This window comes from Capricornis sumatraensis, chromosome 3 (genome assembly GCF_032405125.1).
Source record: "Capricornis sumatraensis isolate serow.1 chromosome 3, serow.2, whole genome shotgun sequence".
NCBI classification, from domain to species: Eukaryota; Metazoa; Chordata; class Mammalia; order Artiodactyla; family Bovidae; genus Capricornis; species Capricornis sumatraensis.
Genome location: NC_091071.1, coordinates 170,026,911 through 170,046,888, shown reverse-complemented (window position 1 = coordinate 170,046,888; position 19,978 = coordinate 170,026,911). Strand labels below are relative to the sequence as shown.

The following is a 19,978-nucleotide window of genomic DNA, read 5'->3' as shown; positions in this document are numbered from 1 at the left end:
AGGTACATGTCAGGATGTTAAGTACCCCACTTCCTGTCCATTGCTCCCCCCTCCCCCCCCAACCCCCCCACTCCCGGCCCATCACTGTGACTAACAGAACTGCCTCCAAACCTCTCCAAAAGCCCCTTGGAGGCAGAGTTGTCCCAAGTGAAATTCAAGGAGCTAGACTCTCAGGCCTCTGCCCACCCAGCCCTACCCTTGTCCCTTCTGGGGAGCTTCAGATGATCCACTGTGGTCCTCCCCCCGCCTCAGTGGAGGAGGCCTGAGGTTCTGCTGAGGTGCCTGTGATGAACAGTAAATCTGCTGAAATCAAGTAAAGACTTAGTGAAACCACTGCATGCGGACTGAAAGCCGCATCAGTAATAAAGGGGATATTTTGATCTCCAGTTACTTGATTCTATATCCATCTCTCAGTTCATCCTGAGCTCATATGAGGATGAGATTCAGGACTTTGGGGTGTCCTAGAACACACCTTGGGTACCCTGTGATTAGCAGCCATTAGGGCTCTTTCTAACCTCCTCCTCCTCCCAGCAGCTAAAACGGGCCCATTCACCTCCCACTGACCACCGTTCCTCCCACAGGAAAAGATTTTCATGGCTCAAGGATTCATATGGTCACTCTTCTTATTTACAAAATCAGTAAACACACACATGATTCAGAGAGGTGATGAGCCCTCAGCAACCCTCTCCTTTGCCCTGGGTCGTGTACTACAGCATCCACCCAGTGGGAAAGGGATCCGCCAGAGACTTTCTCTGTGTTTGTAACTTACAGACATGAGAGAATTGAGTAGGTGAATTCTGGGGGTCTGGACCAGGGTGGGTTGACAGGTAGGAAAGAAGGGACAGGTGATAAGTGAGGGAGAGGATATACAATTTTATAAATAACTAGAAAAAAATCTCAGCATTTCTTTTTTGGGGGGAAGGAGCACAGGCAGGAAAGCTAGAGGCATGTAGGGGCTTAAGTGGGAAGAGGAGAGACAGAGCTTGGGGCCAGAGTGGGTGAGGGATGATCTCTGAGCCTCGATTTGTCCCATCTCTAAAATGAACAGGTTGCCCTAGATGAACCCAAAGCAACTTGCTTGCTCTGACATGCTAGGACTCTATAGGGTTCTAGGCCTGGGGGTTTTGGGACCAGAGCCCTAGGAATAGGAAGGGGTTGGCGGGCACCCCCAGAGAGGTGGTTGATGCCCAATCAGGCTATGCCTCATCCCCAGGCTGGTACTGGGGTTCTGTGGAGGTGAAATAGTCCTCAAGGAAGGACTGCAGGTACTCGAAGGTGGGTCTCTCCTCCGGGTCCAGACGCCAGGTTTGTTCCATGACCTCGTACAGGGATGCTGGGCAGCCTGGGGGGCATGGCATGTGGTAGCCATGCTCCACTTGTTCCAACACTTCGCGGTTATTCATGCCTGGAAGGTAGGGCTCCGTCAGTCAGAGGGCCTAGCCCCTCCTGAAGAAGCAACTAGGAAGAAGCTCTTCCCATGACCACCATTCCACCTCCCCATCCCCCAGCAAACCTGGGTAGGGGACTCGGCCCTTGGTGATGAGTTCAGTGAGTAGAATCCCAAAGGACCACACATCTGACTTGATAGTGAATCTGCAAAAGAGGGCAGCCTCAGGGGCTGTCCACTTGATGGGGAACTTGGTCCCTAGAGAGATTAAGGGAGAAGAGAAAGTTAGTGAGGAAATCCCTGGGAATAGCTAGATTAAGAGAATGGCATCTTTGGGAACGGTAACCCTAAGCACAGAGGTCTCTGGGCATAACAGGAAAGACCTGCTATCTAGCCAGAACTTGCTAAGAGTGTAGTATACTGCTGGGCACTTTGCAAACATTGTAATAATTCTCATCATAATCATAGCTAACACCTGTATAGCCTCTACCATGTGCCAGGCACTGTTTTAAGCAATTTACATGCAATAACTCATTTTAACCTTCAGGAAAAAAAACCCTGTGAGTTTTATTACTATTTTTTTTTAAATTATCCTTGGTGTGTAGAAGAAAAAAAGGTGGCACTAAGTAGTTAATAACTTGCCCAAATCATACCAACTTCCACGTGGCTAAGATTCAGACCCAGGCATTCTGGCTACAGCGTTTTTGCTTTTATACTCTATGGCCTTTCACTTGAGATTTATAGAGGTGCCTGGCACATAGGAGGTGCTTGATAAATATCTATTGTTTGAGTATTTTCATTGGGATTGTTCACTGAGAATCCCATTGTGAGAAAAGACAGCTCCCAGAGAGGTTAAGTGACTTGCCCAAGCCACATGACTGGTAAGTGGAGGAGCTGGGTTTGAACCCAGAGTTGCCTTTTATATTATATCGGAGTAGGAGTGTCCTGGATGGTCTGGGAGGAGGCGGGGCCCCATGGTAGCCCCTTGGTGCGCACTGGGGAGCTCTTGGAAGGAGGGGTGAGGCAGGGCACCTTGCTGGGGGTTGTACTCGTCATCCTTGATGAGTCGGGCCAGCCCAAAGTCAGCGATCTTGCACACCAGCCGCTCCCCGACGAGGATGTTGGCTGCCCTGAGGTCACGGTGAATATAGTTCATGCGCTCCATGTAGGCCATGCCCTCAGCAACCTGGGGGCGAAGGTACAGAGATGAGGACACCATATTTGTGTAAGTGATCATTTGAAAAATCCTATTTTTCAGACTGAGGCCCAAAGAGAGGGGCAGGGTCCTGCCTCAGGTCGCACAGATGGTCCAGGCGTTGGGGCTGCACTTCCAGGAGCAGGCTAGGTGCTGGAGGACCCAGGGGTTTGTGGAAGACGATAGGAGGGGCTCTGAGAGATAAAGGTGGCTGTCTCAGCTTACCTGTGCTGCCATGTCCACCAAGTGGGGCAGCTTCAAAACATGGCCCTCCCGGTCCTTGAGGAACTCCAGCAGGCTACCTGGGGAGACGAAGTCAGAAAATCAGCAGCAAGAAGCAGAGGGTGGGATGATTTGAGAGAATAGTAACCAAACATATGTATTACCATATGCAAAAGAGATAACCAGTGCGAGTTTGATGCAGGAAGCAGGGCACCCAAAGCTGGTGCTCTGCAACGACCTGAAGGGATACAGGTGGGGAGGGAGGCTGGAGGGACCTTCAGAGTGGAGGGGACACATGTATCCCTATGGTCGATTCATACTGATGCATGGCAAAAACCATCACAGTATTGTAAAGTAATTATCCTCCAAATAAAATAAGTTAATTAAAAAAAAAAAGAAAAGCAGCAGTTAAGACCCTACTCCCAGCCTTGGGCGCGCCTTCTCTCGCTTGGCCCCACCCCCTGCTCCCGGTCCTCTCACCCTAGATCCGCGTCCCCTCAACCCCACACACACACCCACTCGGGATCCCGCCAGGTGCCTCAATTCCTCACGGATTTCGCCCAGAGCGTATTCCCACCGACAACCCTATTCTGCCCAGATGTCTTGGACCGCCCCACAAGGCTCCGTCCCGGGCACAGACCCCGCCCTGTCTAACTTGGCCCCTGCCCAAACTTCCAGTGTTTTTGTTCTCATTCCGGGGCCCCTCACTCGGACTCTGCCCAGCGTTCCTCGTCCCTTCACAAATCGCCACCCTGGTTCCTCCCCCAGATGCACCCACCTTAAACTGGGACTCCCCCTGAAAACCCCGCCTTCCCAGACCCCGCCTCCTTGACCCCGCTCCTCACCGTGGCACATGAACTCGGTCACGATGTAGATGGGCTCCTCGGACACCACCGCGTACAGCTGCACCAGCTTGTCGTGGCGCAGCAGCTTCATGATCTGCGCCTCTGCCAGGAAGGCCTTCGGGGACATGGTGCCCGGCTTTAGCGTCTTCACCGCCACCTTGGTGCTGCCGTTCCACGTGCCTGTCGCGTGGAAAGGCTTGTCTGGACCAGCTCCCCGCCGCCCCCAGCCCTCGCCCTGGCCTCGGCCCGATCCCCCACACCGCCACCCCACCCACAGCCCCTCCCCCGCCCTCGGGACCTCCGTACCCAGCCACACATCCCCAAAGCAGCCGGTGCCCAGTCGCCGCTCCAGCGTGATGGAGCTGCGGCTGATTTCCCAGGCGTCCTTGGCCAGGCCCAGCGTCTGCGGCTTCATGGTGGTGCAGGCTGCCGTGAGCAGATGGCACAGCCCATCGTTCACCTCTGGGCAGTGGGGCATTGGGAAGTTGAAGGTCAAAGGCAGGCCAGGATGTTCCATATATTCCTCATCCCCACCCCAGCCTCCAAGACCAGTTAAAAGGCACTAGGGCACAGCTGAGGGTCACAGGCCAGGGTAGAAGGCAACCCAGCCCACTGAGTAGGTGAACATGTTGGTGCCCAGGGAAGGAGGTGGCACCAGAGGGAGAGATGATTCCTGTAAGGACTGATGGCCTTCCCATAAGAGGTGGCCTCCAGCTGGGCCTCCAAGGATAAGATGGGATTCTGACAGGTGGAAATGGACTTGGGAATTCCAGACAAAGGTGTGGACAGGAAGCCTTCGCCCTTCCACACAGCTATGCTCGGCATAACCAACCAAAGCAAAAACCAGGGTTGGATGCTAACCTTCTCCTCCACCCTAGAGCCCATCCTCCGAGTCAAGTCCATTCAGTCGCCTACTCAGCTCAGACATTAGGGGGGCGCTCTCCAGCCATGCAGAGCTTCACGCCTCAGTTTCCTCTGGAAACTTACAGAGCAGGATCCTGGGCCAGGCGTCCAGACACTTGGGTTCTAGTTCCGGTCCAGGCACGATTGCTTTGGGAGCCCTTTCCCTTCCCTGGGCACCTCAGTCTCAGCCAATTGGTTCAGGAATCTCAAACGCATGCCAGCCTGAAGGGCGGCCCTCACCAAGGTAGTGCTGCACCAGCTCCTGCACGGAGTCAAACTGGGCCCTCGTTGTGATGTAGTAGCCACCGGTGTCCAGTTTGCGGATCTTGTAATGCTTCACATGATCGCCTCTGGTCTGGTCCCAATCCCGGATGGACAGGGAGTAGGCGCCTGTGGGCAAGGGTCACCTTTGGGTCTGCTTTCCTCCTCACCAGCCCCAGTCTGGAAGCCTGGGGAAGCCCAAAAGGCTGGGGATTCTGAAGTTGGATGGCCACACCCCTTGAACCCAGTCCCCATCTTAGCTCAGTCCCTCCAACCCTGTCCCAAGCCCCACCCCACTGCTCCTGAAAGTGAAGGGAAAGTGAAAGTTGCTCAGTCGTGTCCGACTCTTTGCGACTCCATGGACTATACAGGAATTCTCCAGGCTAGAACACAGGTGTGGGTAGCCTTTCCCTTCTCCGGGGGATCTTCCCAACCCAGGGATCGAACCCAGGTCTCCCGAATTGCAGGCAGATTCTTCACGAGTTGAGCCACAAGGGAAGACCACTGCTCCTAGCCCCACCCAAATGGCTAGGCTGCCCCCACTGGGTGGGCGGTGGCAGAGCCCTCACCTTTGGTGGTCTCGCTCTCTCTAATGAGGAAGGCCCCGCGGGAGTTCCCTGGGGAGAGCAGCTGCCTCTCAGCGTCCTTCCTCCCGATCTTTCCGAAGTACCACCTGTTGGGAAAGGCCAGCAAGAATCAGATACACCTGGCTCAACCCCCAACTCAGCCTCCCGGGAAAAGTCACCTCACTAGCCAAGATTCGATTTCCTCACCCAGGAAATGGGGATCACACACCTGCTTTGCAGCCTGACAAGGAGGATCACAGAGCAGGGACACAGAGCATGCCTGGCACACAGGAGGTGCCCAGTGAAGCTTAGCTTTCTCCTCTTCACTCTCCAGGTTTCTCTCTTATTCATTTATTTGGTGGCAAGGGATCTTCCTTTCGCTGAGAGGGCTTCTCCCTAGCTGGGGCTCACAGAATCTAGAGGGCAGGCTCAAGAGTTGCGTGCATGGGCTTAGTTGCCCCCGTGGCACTTGGGATCTCAGCTCCTGGACCAGGGGTTGAACTCCAGTCCCCGGCATTGGAAAGTGGATTCTTAATCGCTGGGCCACTGGGGAAATCTCCTCTCTGAGTTTCTCTTGAATTAAAATTGCTAGACTTCATCAGGGAGTCACTACAGCTCCTTCCATAGGCTAATTTACAGATGAGGAAATTGAGGTTCAGAGAGGGGAACTGACCTGCCCACAAGGCTAGCTGATGAGCTCTATCTAAAACCTTTGCCTCCCACCCTACTTCTTTACTCACCAACCCATGCAGTCACTCAGATTCCTCTCTCCACATACTCCTCAAACCCTTTCCTCATTTGGCATCCAGAACAACACCCTTTTCTGCTACTCTTCTTTCTTTTTTTTAACCCCCTTGGCCATTGAGCATGACTTGCAGGATCTTAGTTCCCTGCCCCAGGGATTGAACCCAGGCCAAGGCAGGGAAAGTGCTGAGTCCTAAGTACTGGACCACCAGGAAGTCCCCTTTTCCCTCTTTCCCTCCACTCTCTAAAGCCTGGATGTTGTTCTAAGTCTCAGCTTCAACTCAGACCTCAAGCATTCCTGCTGTCTCTCGGATATACTTCCTGGGACTGAGCTGTAGCCTTGAACCAATGGTGAGATTACAGCGGGAGGAGAGCCAAAGTGACCAGAGGTGCCACAGAAGACTCAGGTCACTAAATTGGCTTGTGATCACCTTGGGCTGAATTAAAAGGAGCACGGTTTTCAAATTAAGGGAGGTGGCAGTCTCAGTGAACTCTGGGACGTCAAGCCACACCTGGTTACCAGGCATAGTCTGGGGAACAAGGAAAGGCATTGGCGAGTTGTGTCCAGGAGGGCAGGCAGGGTGGGGAAAGGAGAAGCTGTGTAGACAGATCACATTCTCAAGTTTTTTCAATGCTCTGCCCCCTCCTCACACCTTGACATTAGCTACTTCCTTAATTATTGACTTAACAATAACAGCACCTATTCTGTGTCAGGCTCTGCTGTCTTACATGTGTGTATTCATTTCATTCTTATAACAATATTGTGAAATAAGTACTGTTATTAACCCCCATTAGACAGATGAGGAAATTGAAATACCTAGTGGTTAAGCAACTTACCCAGCTACACGGCTGTTAAGCTGTGCTGCCAGAATAGGAACCCAAGCTGTCTGGTCTCGGGCCTGCACTCTTAACCACGACAGCGCTCTTAACCACGACGCTGCACGGAGCACCTCTCAGAGCTTCACAGCACTGCCTCTGAGATGTGGACCCCCAGATCTCTCACCTGCCTCATCACCTCCTCTCTTCCAAGAAGCCTCCTATCACCCTCTCCAGATGAAGGCCTCCTGCCATTCGAGCTCTGGAGCCTGTCCACTGGCCTCTGCTCAGGGACACCTCTCCCCCACCAACCAGCCTGCATCTGCCTCCTCTCCATCCCACCAGCCCCTACATGGGGCCACACTTCTTCTTTCCCCAAAGGAAACCATTCTAAGTTCTATCTTACCACCAACGTTCTGCTCTATCTCTCACCTTCCTTCACTTGAAAAAGCCCTTCACACTTGGGTCTCTGCTTCCTCACCTCCCACTCCCTCCCAGGCTCTGCTGTCTGGCCTCCACCCTCACTTCACGTGGAGGGATGTCTCACCAAGGTCAACCCTGTTGCCAAATCCTGTGGCAGCTTCTGACATTCCCTCTCTTGTTTCCTGAAACCTCCCTCTGCCTTCTTGGTTGTTCTGACTTGGCCTGGCCTGGTCTGCCAACAGCTCCTGCTCCCTCACACCCGGCTTTTTCCAGAGTTGGGTCCTAGGACCAGTCTCTTTCATTTTCTTCCTTCACACCTCTATGCAGCTCTGATGATTCTTTCTACTCTGAAGAGTCCTGAATTTCCACCCCAGCCCAGGCGTGACCTCTGCAAGAGCCACAGCCAACAAACTAAGGAATCTCAGTACTAGTTAGAAAAGGATGCCCCTTCATCTGGGCTAATGCAGGCGCATGGCTTAGCATGGGCTGGGCAGCTCTCATGCAAAGCACACCTAATCTAACTGCTGACTTAATTGTGGGTGTTCCTCTCCATGAATTCAACCTCACAAGCCCCTTCTCATGTATCTGTACCTGTTCCTGGGTTCCCCATTTTAGCAAACAGCACCTACTCGGCTCTACAAGAAGCCTGTGGGTCACTTTGGATCCTTCTCACTTCCCACAGCCCAGCAGCAAATCAGTCACCAAGTCCTGGTGACTCCCACTCTGCAGTCTCTCCAATCTCTACTTTTCCTATATATGGATGTATATGTGAAGCTAGATTAAAAAGTGTTTGTGAGCCTCAGTTTCCTCGTCCTTAAAATGGGATAATAATAGTATCCATAGAGAATTAAATGAATCAAAGTATGTAAAGTACCTGTCACAGTATCTCAATTTCATCAGGGTATTAAAAAATGATATTTCTCTGATTGCTTAACAGAATTAATTCTAAGTAATGTCTCCTTCTATGTGTTTAGCACTTCACAGTGTTTTAAAAACTCTTACACAGTTGTTATCGCTGAGAGAATATATGTCTATATATGGCTTCCTTAGTGGTTCAGTTGGGAAAGAATCTGCCTGCAATGCAGGAGACCCGAGTTCAGTCCCTGGGTTGAAGGAAATGGCAACCCACTCCAGTACTCTTGCCTGGAGAATTCCATGGACAGAGGAGCTGGGCAGGCTACAGTCCGCAGGATTGCCCAAGAGTTGGACATGACTATGTGACTAACTTTCACTTTCATAAATATATAACACTTAGCAAATGTAGCCAGACTAGCTGGGTTCAAATACCAGCTCCACGTACTTACTAGCCATGTGAACTTGGGCAGGATATTTAATTTCTCTCTGCCTCAGTTTCCTCATTTGTAAACCAGTATAGTATTAGTTGGGCTTCTCTGGTGGCTCAGAGGCTAAAGTGTCTGCCTGCAATGCAGGAGACCTGGGTTCAATCCCTGGGTCGGAAAGATCCTCTGGAGAAGGAAATGGCAACCCACTCCAGTATTCTTGCCTGGAGAATCCCATGGATGGATAAGCCTGGTGGGCTACAAAGAGTCGACTTTGTTAGTACACAGAAAGCACTCTGAATAGTGCTCAGAATATGGTGCGTGCTGAATAATATTACCTCCTATTAGTATCATCTCTCTTATCTTCTCGTATCCTCACGATGACCTTACTGGATTATAGATAAGGAGACCGGCTCAAAGTGTAGCTGCGACTTGCTCAAGAGTGGCTTGAATCTGGATTCCAGAGCCCTGCCCTTAAGGCGTCCCCCTACTTTACTCACTCTTCAGCCTGGATGGAGTCCACAGGGGCCACGTAGTTGCTGGGAATGTAGCCAGTGTGTCCGGAGCTGAGGGACCGAGCCTCCCACCAGTCACCCTCGCTGGAGACACAGAACAGAGGGTTTCGTTGGCAACCTAGCCCCTGGGGCACCATGGGGCCAGGCAGGGTCACATTCAAAGATCAGGCAAACACTGGCCCTGCCAACCCCTCACCCGGCACATACCACCCCCAGGGCTTTTGCCTGTTTTGCCCCCAGCCACTGCAGCTGCCCTGGGAGCTTTTCCCTGCAGAAGGAGTGTGTGTGGGGACATCTGGGCCTCCTGGCATTCTTTTCTGGCACCTCAGCTGGGCTGAGGTTTGGGCAGGCAGTGAACAGCTAACTAGGTCACTTCCCCATTAAAAAACCCTCCAATGGCTACATTTCCTTCTTGATAAAATCCAGACTCCTCAAGATGGCTTAAAAAGCCCTGCGGACACTGTTCCCACCCAGTCCTCCAGGATCTGTTCCGCACTTCAGACTTTATGACCCTCCTAATCTGAACCACTTGGTGGTTTCCAGAAGTCATCATTTAGTTTCATTCTAACTCTCTTCCTTTTTTGTCACCTCTTCTTTCAATGTCTCTTCGTTTTTCTGGTCTCAGCTTAGAAATCATCTCCAGAAAGCCTACCCTGATCACTACTACCCTAGAGGCCGTGATTGGTGTTCTTTCCGTGCGCATAGTTCCTCAGGCTTCCCCTACATAGTAGCAGTTACCCAGAGATTGTTATTGTCCTGTCTCTTTCTCCAGTTAGACTGGCATTTCCCGAGGACAAGGACCAGTAAGATTCTTCTCTGGGTCCTGAGCCGGGGGGGCCTGATCACTTACGTGTTGTTCAGGATGTGGAACTTCTCGCCCTTGGTGAAGGTGAGATCATCCTCCGTTCGGGCCTCATAGTCATAAAGGGCGATGAACATGGTCACCCCAATCCCTGCAGAGTCAGGGTTACTCATCAGAGGGCTCCCGGAGGCTGCACCCCCAGAGTCCTGTTCCTCAGACAGGCTCTCTGCCTTTCCACTGCGGCAGTGCCCTGGAGCTCAAAGGTCTTTGGAATCCAGTGGATTTCTGATTTGGACCCTATGGATTGAGGACAGACACCATCGAGCTCATCCCTCCTCCCCTGGGGGCTCCCTGTGAGTCGCTTCTGCTCTCCCCCACCATGCAGACATCCCACTGGTAACTGTCTTCAGAGTCCTTTCATCAGACGGGGAACAGAGCTCTGTCTGCCCCTCAGATGGGAGTTTCTGAGGGTAGGGCTGGACGGGCTCTCTGCGCTAAAAGCAGGGCTGTGTCTCCCAAGTCATCCTGGAGGTTCTGAAGGACAAGGCCAAGTCTCTTCTCCCCTGAGGTCCTGTGAGGGTCCAGTCAGTGCCTGCCTCCAGCCCCCTGGCCTCACCTGAGATGCCCCGGATGGTGCCCGCATCGAGGAAGGCGGGGCTGGCGGGCTGAGGGGAGAAGCTGTTGTAGTTGGGGATGTGGGAAAAGGAAGATGCAGGCCGGCTCTGAGTAGGGTCAGGGCCGTAGCGGTCTGCAGCCCCATAGTTCTTGAAGTCCCCTTCCAGACCATCATCCTCTTTGGCCCCCGGCTCCAACTTCTTGCAGAACACACAGCCCATGCCAGGTGCCCTGCTACAGAAGGGGGGCATGGTTCACTCAGGGGTCCACGTGAGACATGCCACCCTAGGTACACCTGCATGCACACTGACATATAGTGTGCAGAGGCGTGCAGCTGCCTCACTCAGGCCTGGTGGGGGCAGTTCTCCCTAAGTGAGGGATAAAGGGGGGCAGGGTCTCCATTCTGTCCTCCCCAACAGCTGCATTAGTGTTTCTGGAGAGTATATATCTCCTCCACAGGACTGGTTTTCTGTTTCAAGATGTTTCTGTGTTTATGCACATGTTTTTGCCTCCTATTGCTTCAGTGTGTTGGGTTTCTATGATCCCCCTCAGAGTGCTTGCATGTGTGTGTGTGTGATGACCCCCCTCAGAGTGCTTGCGTGTGTGTGTGTGTCTTTCATGTGTCTCTTAGTATTTGTGACTTTGCTCGTGGGTGCGTGTCTTTGTGTGTATCTAGGCAGCTCTTTGTGAATGTCTATGTCTGTGTGTATGTGAGTGTGTTCTTGTATGAAACGTCTCTGTGTGCTCATCTGTTGGAATGTGTCCATATGTATGCGTTTCTGTGTCAGCATGTATGTGTGTGTCTCTGTGTTTGCAGGTGTGTGTGAGTGAGTGTGTCTGTGTGTCATGACCGTGCATGTAGCCCTGTGTAGGAGTATTTGTGCCTGCCTGCCTGCATGTATCTGTGTGTGCAGGTCTGCGTCAGTCCGTGTGGGTATGTGCATGTCTGTGCATGTGCGCATGTCTGTGTGCCGATGCGTGTTTGTGTGTGAGTGTGTGTGAGGCCTGTGTGCCTGCACCTGGAGAGTCCCTGCAGAGGGGGATCAAGGCCATTTCCTGTCGTGGGTCCAGCCTCTGGCCTTTCAAGCTGCCTCACTCTCGCTCCCCCATCTGTTACCTAGCAACAGGGCCCTTGTAGGAGGAAGGGGCTGTGAGGAATTGTGGGGCCCAGAAAGGCCACCGCCACCCCATTTCCTGACCCAGGGAGCCCTCAGCCCCCACTCACCCCTCAGGCCCCTACTCCTGCGTCAGTAGGGCTGCGGCATGGTCCTCGGGAGGGGCCGGAGACCTGAGGGCTGGACAGAGGACACAGAAGATGAAGTCCCTGCCAGGCTTCTGGCGGCCAGATGCCCACACGTGTCCTCTCCAGGGAAGCCAGGGGCCTGGGCTCTGCTCCGACAGGACTCCTCCTTCCTTTTCCTCCTGGCCTCCATGGCTCACTTAATCATCCACCCTCACACAAGACCCACCACCCACACCAGCCCTCTCACACTCATCTCCACCTGACACATCAGCACACGAGCAGCACACACAGCGGCACAGTCACCCTCGACACTCACAGCACACCCCTCCCGAGCGGGCTCAGCAGCACCAGCACACAGCGACACAACCAACTCACACGAGCCCAAGCTCGAGGCACGGCAATGTGCGTACACGCACGTGCACACGGTTGCCCACTCAGGCTCACAGACTCGTACACTCATGTAAGCACACATCTCTGGGCTAGACCCAGGTCTCTAACAGGATTTCTATCAGCCCTGTTCAGTTCCCTCTAGGCCTCTGGTCATTGTCTCCTAAACCCAAGCCCTCCCTCTGAGCTCTGCCTTGGCACCCCTCCCTGGTCTGGGTAAACCCCAGCAGCCCCAGGACTACATTGAATAGTCGAGGGAAGATGGACACCTACCTCCAGAGCTTGTTCCACACCACAGAAAGGCCCAGGTCAGAAGTCAGGACCACCAGGTCCCTTGGGAAGCCCCCAAGGGAGCCAAGCCTTTCCCGGTAGCTGTGTCTTCTGAGTGACAAGGCAGGCAGGTCATTGAGCAAGGGCTCTCCACACCCTGCCAGAAACTCTGCCATTGCAACACTCAGAGAGGAACTGCTGGGGAAAGGGCTCGACTTCCTCAGATGTGAGCTCTGCTGCTGCTGCTGCTAAGTCACTTCGGTTGTGTCTGACTCGGCAGCCCACCAGGCTGGGATTCTCCAGGCAAGAACACTGGAGTGGGTTGCCATTTCCTTCTCCAATGCATGAAAGTGAAAAGTGAAAGTGAAGTCGCTCAGTCGTGTCCGACTCGTAGCGACACCATGGACTGCAGCCTACCAGGCTCCTCCGTCCATGGGATTTTCCAGGCAAGGGTACTGGAGTGGGGTGCCATTGCCTTCTCCGGATGTGAGCTCTAGGGTGGGGCCAACCCGGTGTGCCTTCATTTCTCCCAGAGGACCCTCAGGACAGGTGTCCCGCCTCGCCTTTCTCGACTCCTGAGTCTGGTTCCCTTCTCCTCTCTATGGGTCCTGCCCACCTGTCCAGCCTGCACCACTCACCTCTTCCGGGAAACCTTCCCGGATCACTGGATCTAGCTGCTTGGCTGATGGCTCTGTCACACCAGTGCCTTGTGATCCCCGCTTTAGACCCACCAGCCTGTCTCATGCTCCGCTGCAACCATTCTCCCGTGTATGTGTAGGGGGTGACACCCATGTGGTGAATTATGAGGCGGGCTGTGGTTTGAGCTCCAAAATAGCCCCTGTTCACCAAGCCATTGCCGAGATCTTCACCTCAGGACCTTAGGACCCCTCCCCTGGGGTGAAGCCACTGTCTGAAGGGCTACAAGGGCTACAGGGCTGGTTAGGCTCAGGGAGAGAACAGACGCAGAGGTGGAGGAGGGGCATCTTGAGCCAAGGGAGGGGATTTCAGGCACCCAGGGGACAGATGGGGGTAAGAGGAAAACACAACCTACAGAATGAGAATGGAGGTCTTCTCACAGGAAGACACACACACATCTCAGATGGCACACAGCCCTCCCAGCACACTGACACCCCGTCCCCTCAGCTACACAACAGTGCCTCACATGGACTCTCTCTCTGAGCTCCTCTGTACAGATTCACAGACATGGACATCTATGAATAGACACACACCTTCAGCCTTCACCCATCTACACACACACACAGAGCCTCTCCCATTATAGCCTTCCTCTGTGTCAGCCACTGCATTAAACACTTTACACATATTACCTCATTTTATCCTCACGACAACTCTACAAGGTTAAGGATTATGATTAATGCTAAGGCACCCAAGGCACAGAGTGGTTTAGAAACTTGCCCAAGGCCACACAGATGAGGTATCCTGGCACTTGGTTCCAGAATCTGAACCACTTCTCTCCACTGCCTGGTCACAGACACAGAGGCTTCCAGCCATTCCTTCAAGCACACACTGGTATACTGAGCCTCCACCGGGAAACCCAGAGATATACGAAGTCCTCCCCTCCCCCAGTCACAGATCCACACAGAGCTCCTCTCGATAAGTTTCAAACTTATACGATCTCTTGAGTTCCCACTTAGACATGATGCTGCCACTTCCAACAATACGCAGGTACCTGTTACCCCCATCTTTAAAAGTCAGCCTAAGGGGATCCCCTAATTCTGCAAGCCTGGAATGGGGAGGGGGTTCAGAGACCCTCCAAGAAGGAGGCAGAGGGAGAGCCCTGGCAAGGTTGATGGTGTGGGCGGGGGGGGGCAGGGGTGAGGGTGTGCTGGTACACTGACTCTTAAAAGAAACGGGGGAATAAAAAGGCCCAGATTTGTAGCATTTGCTGATTTCCATGGTGTAAATATTCCCACCATGGCCGATTTCAAGTTACTGAAGTGACTTGCTGAACGCTGGGCTGGAAAAAGATTTGCAGAATCAGCTCCCCAGGGCCAGTACTAGGTAGCTGGCTCCAGCATACCGCTGCCGGAAAGAAACAAAGAGACAAACAGAGACTGAAATGAGAGGCAGTGAGACAGAGACAGACAGAGACTGAGAAAGAGAGGGGTCGAGACAGAGAGAACTAAAAGAGGCAAAGACAGACAAAAGAGAAAGGGAACACGGAGGGGCCTCTCTGCTCAGCATCTGCATGGAAACAGCCCCCAGGAATCTTTGTCTTCCACTAGCTCTCAACTCAGCTACAAGCCACCAATGCCTGGGAGCATAATTTGACTTCCAGAAGTCTGGGGAAGCGGGTGGGAAGGCAAATAACTATTAGTTTTAAAACGTTAAAGTATTAAACACCTACTCTGTGCCTGGGGCTTCCCTGGTGGCTCAGACAGTAAAGACCAGCAACTCGAGAGACCTGGGTTCCATCCCTGGGTTGGGAAGATTCCTCTGGAGAAGGGAATGGCCACCCACTACAGTATTCTGGCCTGGACAATTCCATGGACAGAGGAGCCTGGCAGGATACAGTCCATGGGACTGTAAAGAGTCGGACACGACTGAGCAACTTTCACTTCTCTTCACTTCACGTCACTCTGTGCCTGGCACAGTGCCAAGCAAGTCCCATGATTGATCTCATTTAGTGACCCTATGAGGTAGGTTTTATTATTACCCCTATTTTACAGATAAGGAAACTGAGTCACAAAAGTGTTAAATAACTTCCCAAAGATTATCTACACAGTGAATAAGGGGAAGCTAAAACACAACCCCAAGCAATTTGGCTCCAAAGTCCATCTTAAGCACTGCTTATTTTGAAGTCCTCGTGAAAGCAATACAGTTATGTACCTTGACGAGCCCCCACAGAGTGCCAAGCCCTGTGCTACACGCCCTGAATCCTCCTTACAGCCCATGAGGGGGAAGTGACCTGCCCAGGCTCTCTCAGCAACCACCGATTTTCAATAGCCCTTAGAATCTGAATCCAAGTCTCTCGTTTTTCTCAGGGCTGATATAGGTTGCCTGCTTACAAAGGGAGTGACTCAGAGACCCGCCACAAGTGTTCTGGTCACTGCAGGGACTTGAGTCTGTTAATAAACAGGCCTCTTGGACATCTGGTTGACGGGAGTTGGCTTCCAAAGTCTGATCTGGGTCAAGATCAGGTTGTGGATGTCAGAACTGAGGTCCAATCCTGGACCATGGTGTTCCCACCTTCAGCATCTCTCCCTCTGTGTGGCCCTCCCAAGTTTTGGGGCCTTGATTGAATGACATCAGCCTTCTGAGCATCTGTTTTTGCATCTGTATCTTCCGTGCAGTTGTTAGGAAGGCTCTTGGCCACTGTGGTTAAGGGAGGCTGAGAATCACAAGCAGCAAAGCTAGAAGGGCCCCCAGGGATGATTTATCAGTCTACCTCTCTCTTGTGTGGAGAGGGGAAGTGAGTGGCTGGAGGTCAAACAGCCAGACCTGGGATTCAAAGCCAGGACTATTAATTCAAGTACAGAGTTCTGTTCCCAGCTGTGCTCTCCAAAGCCTGAGCAGGGGGGTCATGTTCTCCCTGATTGGTGAATGTCATATTTCCTACCCAGTCCCCGGACAACTGCTCATACCACCCCTGCCATATATATGGCAGCTGGCCATAAAGCGGAGAAACTGCCCGCCTCCCACCCCTCCTCCTGGACACAGGAGCCCCAGATGCACCCATCCTTTCTTCGGTCTATACTTGCCAACACCACATCAGGGCTTTGATGTAGACACAGGATGTCCTGTTCCCCCCTGATTTCTGCCAAGTATCTGTGGGATCTGGAGACTGATTTCGGCTCAAATTCTACCTGACTTGAGACATTGGGCAGGTCACTTCACTTCTCGCTGAGCTGCAGTTTCTTCGCCTAGAAAATAGGAATCTCAATCCCCGCCTCCTGGGGTTGCTCCTGAGCCTCAATTGTGGTCAAGCCCCTGAGAGCACCCGGGGCACTGTAGTTGCTAGGTGAACTTTCACTTCTGGCCCGTTCCCTTGAGGAACCCCCCTCCGAGGCCGAGGGAGGAGAAGTGACGAGGCAGAGAAGAAAGAGAAGTGCTCAGGGTGAGGTGGGAGGGCTGAGCCAGCCCAGCCGCCTGGGGGATTTCACCAAAAGGGAACTGGGACTGAACAGGGGCAGGAAACCACCATCCAGCAAGAGTTCCGGCTTCTCCTCAGGGCTTCAGGCTGGCCTGGTGGGCAGGCCCGAGTCTCAGGCTCGCCGCACCCCATCCCTCACCAAGGCCTGACCCTCTGATGAAGGCTTCCATTCCTCACTGAGACCTTCCACCCCTCCCTGGGGTGGCCCTTCCTGAGCCTCCATCTCCCTCACTGAGGCCTTCACCTCTCATAGAACCTCCAACCATCTCACATCACTCAGGCCTATCACCCCCACCCCTAACACCCAGGGGCTAAGAAGACATAGCCGGCTCTGATTCTATCACTTTGGTAAAGCCAGTGTGTGGGGGTGAGGGAGGGGCCACACTAGCTTTCCCCTCCACAGGGTCCTCACCGTGTCAGCTGAATTTTCTCCACTTCTTGTGGGTGTAAGTGTTTTCTCATCGGTTGCTGAAAACCTACCCGCTAGCCTCTAAAACAGAGATCTTGAGAGACTTGAGATTCTTGGGGGATGGAAAGCCATGAGCTGGTCCAAGGGGAACTGAAGGAGTAGGAGTCTGAATTTCACAGCGCGCCCAGACAGGAAGTCCCCTTCCCCAGGTCCAGTCAGAAGCCATCCTGGTTGACTCTGTGCAGGAAGGGCTCTGGGTCCTCTTTCCCCAGCCCTGGGGTCCCCCTACCCATCCTCCCAAGGTCTGGCCACTTCCTTTGCCACATCAGCCCCAGGTGGCTGCAGAGAACACCCAAACACCCACACACATGCTCACATGCTCAAGCTCATTCACTCAAAGCCCAAACCATACTCACAAACACTCTCCACCCTCACTCACAGCTTCACACCCACTGGAAAGCAAGAACCAGCCACACAGCCTAGAAAACCCATATGTTCTTTCACCACTGACCGCCCCCCCCCCCCCCCCCCCCCCCGCCGCCGCCACCAACCCGGCTTCCCTCTCCTCTCCAGAGGGCAACGGAATTTGGTAGGGATGAGGAGAGAATGTAGGCTTCAGTTCTGTCTACATCCTTCACCACATCAGGGACAGGATGCCCGGCTTCTGGGTCCCTACTGCTGACCTGTCAGTTATTCACTCCCGAACCTCCATCTTCCCATCTGAGAAGTGGGAACAGAGCCTCGCTCTCCCACCACCACACTCACAGATGGGAGGATATCAAAAGACTCAGGGATCACTGGTTTCAATAAAATGAAGTTTCAGGACTTCCCTGGCAGTCTGGAGGTTAAGACTCCACGCTTCCAATGCAGGAGGCATGGGTTCGATCCTTGGTTGGGGAACTAAGATCCCATGTGCCACGCAGCATGACCAAACATTTTTTTTTTTTAATAAAACAATTTTAAAAAAGAAAATGAAGTTTCCATAAAATGCATATTCTTGAACTTTGCATTGTTTGGAACTGAGAAGAGCAAAACTTGCTGACAAACCAGTGTTTATATCATAAACACACACACACACACACACACACACACACACACGAATCACCAAAAAAATAAAAATAAATACGGGGAAGGGTCAAGGACAGTCTCCAACTGGCTGACTTTCCCAGTATGGGGGCCTCAACAGACCCACAAATATTTATTTTATCAGAAGTCACCTGTGTTTTGGTCCCTGGAGGCCCTGTCAGGCTTTCTGGTCCAGCTCTATGCTTATGAGAAACTGAAGAGGCTACCCCCAGGACACCGGGTGGGGTGGGGGGGTAGGGGGTGGGGGAAACAGCTTAGTCCACCCGAATCCCACGACTGGGGATAAGCTGGGGGATGGAAGCTGGGTAGGGATAATTTCCTACACAATGCAAATGAGGAAATTAAGGCCCAGAGAGGCCCCATAATTTGCCTAAAGTCACACAGCAATCCAGGTTCCAGTCTGGCTAAGACCCCGAGACTGCAGATCCCCCACCGCCCCGATCCCTGAACACTTGCACATCCTCGCTTTACTCCTCGGCCCCGCAGCTCGCCCGGAACTAAGGACTCAAAATGGGGGTCGGGGAGGAGACCACAGAGGGCAGCGCGGGCGTTGAGCCCCGAGGCAGCCCAGCGCTGGGCTAGGTCCCTCCGCCCTCTTGTTACCATGGAGACAGCCCCTCCCGGCAATCGCGGTCAAAGGCAGGATTTCCGTCGGGGCGGCCAGCAATTCCCGGATCCCGAGAGGAACGTGGACCGAGATCACCGCTGCGGGAGGGGAGGGGGCACCCAGAGAGGCCCATCCCTGCCGAGGGCGGGGACTTCCCCAGGAAACCAGGACCCACGCCTCCGGCGCGTTGCAGGAGTCCCCTCGCCAGCCCGGACCCGCCCACCTGTGCGGGGCTGGAGCGTCTAGGGGGGCGCTTGCGACAGCCTCCCCTCCCCTCCCGGCCGCTGGCCTCACCCCACCTCCGACTTCTGCCGATTCCGGATAGAGGGGCTTCCTGGACCCTCGGGATTGCGACCCACATTCCGCGTCCTCCAGAAACGGTTTTCCTTGACTCCTTTTTGGCAGACCCCCTCCCCGCCCACCTAAAAAGTCGTCCCTCTCTTCCAGACCCCTCAGCTTCTCCCCAGATTCTCACTTTCAAGGTCTCTTTTAGTTTCTCAACCCAGACCCTTTTGAGGATCCCCTCAGTTTTCCTCTTCCGACTCAGCCCCTTCCCAGCTTCGTCTTTGCAGGTTCCCGCCAGATCTTTTTTGGGGGCGTCTTTTAAGTCTACTTTCCCGGCCTTCCCTCAGCCCTCTCCCCAGACTGTATCAGTTTTTCACTTTCCAGAGTTCCTCCGTTTTCCTTCTTATGTCCTTTGCGGGGTGAGGACCCTTTGGCCTTCAACGCCCTCAGCTCCCCTCCCCAGGTTTAGGGCTTCCTCTCCGCACCCCACGTCCCCCTTTCTTCCCAGCCACGAAGGGACTGGGGGCGGGGCACCGCCGGCCCTTCCAGCTCCCCCGACGGCTCCTACCTGGTCCCAGGCGAGACCGCTTCTGACTGACCCCGGGGCTAGCCGGCCGGGGCTCCCAGCAGCCACGAGTGCCGACAGGGGTGGGGGCGAGCAAACGGGGGTGCTGCCCGCCTCTGACCGCGGGCCCCTCTGGTCAGGGAGGAGGAAGCCGCCTCGGACTTCTCTTATTGCAGCCGCGGCGGCGCGCGGTGGCGGTGGCGACGGGGAGAATTTGCAGTCACGCCCCAGCCCCAAGCCAGCTGCCCGGCGGCAGCGGGGAGGGGCCCTCACATCCCAGGCCCTCCCGCCCCCGCTTCCCACCTCCCCCGAGTTACCGCTGCTCGGTTTTCCCAGGCCTCCCCCCGCAACCCCGACCCCACCCCGGCTCCTCTCCCCAGATCTGAACCCTTAGCACAGACTTCCCGAGACCCCCTTCAAAGGGGCAGATTCCTCACACCC

At 53.8% G+C, this 19,978-nt stretch overlaps 1 protein-coding gene across 2 annotated transcripts; it reads right to left on the bottom strand.

Moving 5' to 3' along the window:
• Positions 1-700: 700 nt before the first annotated feature.
• FGR (FGR proto-oncogene, Src family tyrosine kinase) lies at positions 701-19,653 on the bottom strand. Of its 2 annotated transcripts, none has more exons than XM_068967201.1 (13): positions 19,541-19,653; positions 11,800-11,869; positions 10,576-10,808; positions 10,008-10,110; positions 9,143-9,241; positions 5,383-5,486; positions 4,793-4,942; positions 3,956-4,111; positions 3,650-3,829; positions 2,808-2,884; positions 2,420-2,573; positions 1,514-1,645; positions 701-1,405 (listed from the first exon to the last, which is right to left on the bottom strand). In XM_068967201.1, exons 3-13 carry the CDS (start codon positions 10,793-10,795, stop codon positions 1,197-1,199), a joined length of 1,584 nt encoding a protein of 527 aa, XP_068823302.1. In that variant the 5' UTR covers positions 10,796-10,808; positions 11,800-11,869; positions 19,541-19,653; the 3' UTR covers positions 701-1,196. The 2 variants fall into 2 exon arrangements, with proteins under 2 accessions (XP_068823302.1, XP_068823303.1); XM_068967202.1 differs by lacking the exon at positions 19,541-19,653 and adding an exon at positions 12,478-12,564.
• Positions 19,654-19,978: the final 325 nt, after the last annotated feature.

What these genes read in the sequence shown, in the direction of transcription:
- FGR (XM_068967201.1), bottom strand. Translation starts at nt 10,795, where the DNA reads ATGGGCTGTGTGTTCTGCAAGAAGTTGGAGCCGGGGGCCAAAGAGGAT. An exon ending in TTCCACATCCTGAACAACAC is followed by an intron (nt 9,242 to 10,007) that starts GTAAGTGATCAG and finishes CTGTGTCTCCAG; the next exon opens with CGAGGGTGACTGGTGGGAGG. An exon ending in CTTTGGGGATGTGTGGCTGG is followed by an intron (nt 3,830 to 3,955) that starts GTACGGAGGTCC and finishes TCCACGCGACAG; the next exon opens with GCACGTGGAACGGCAGCACC.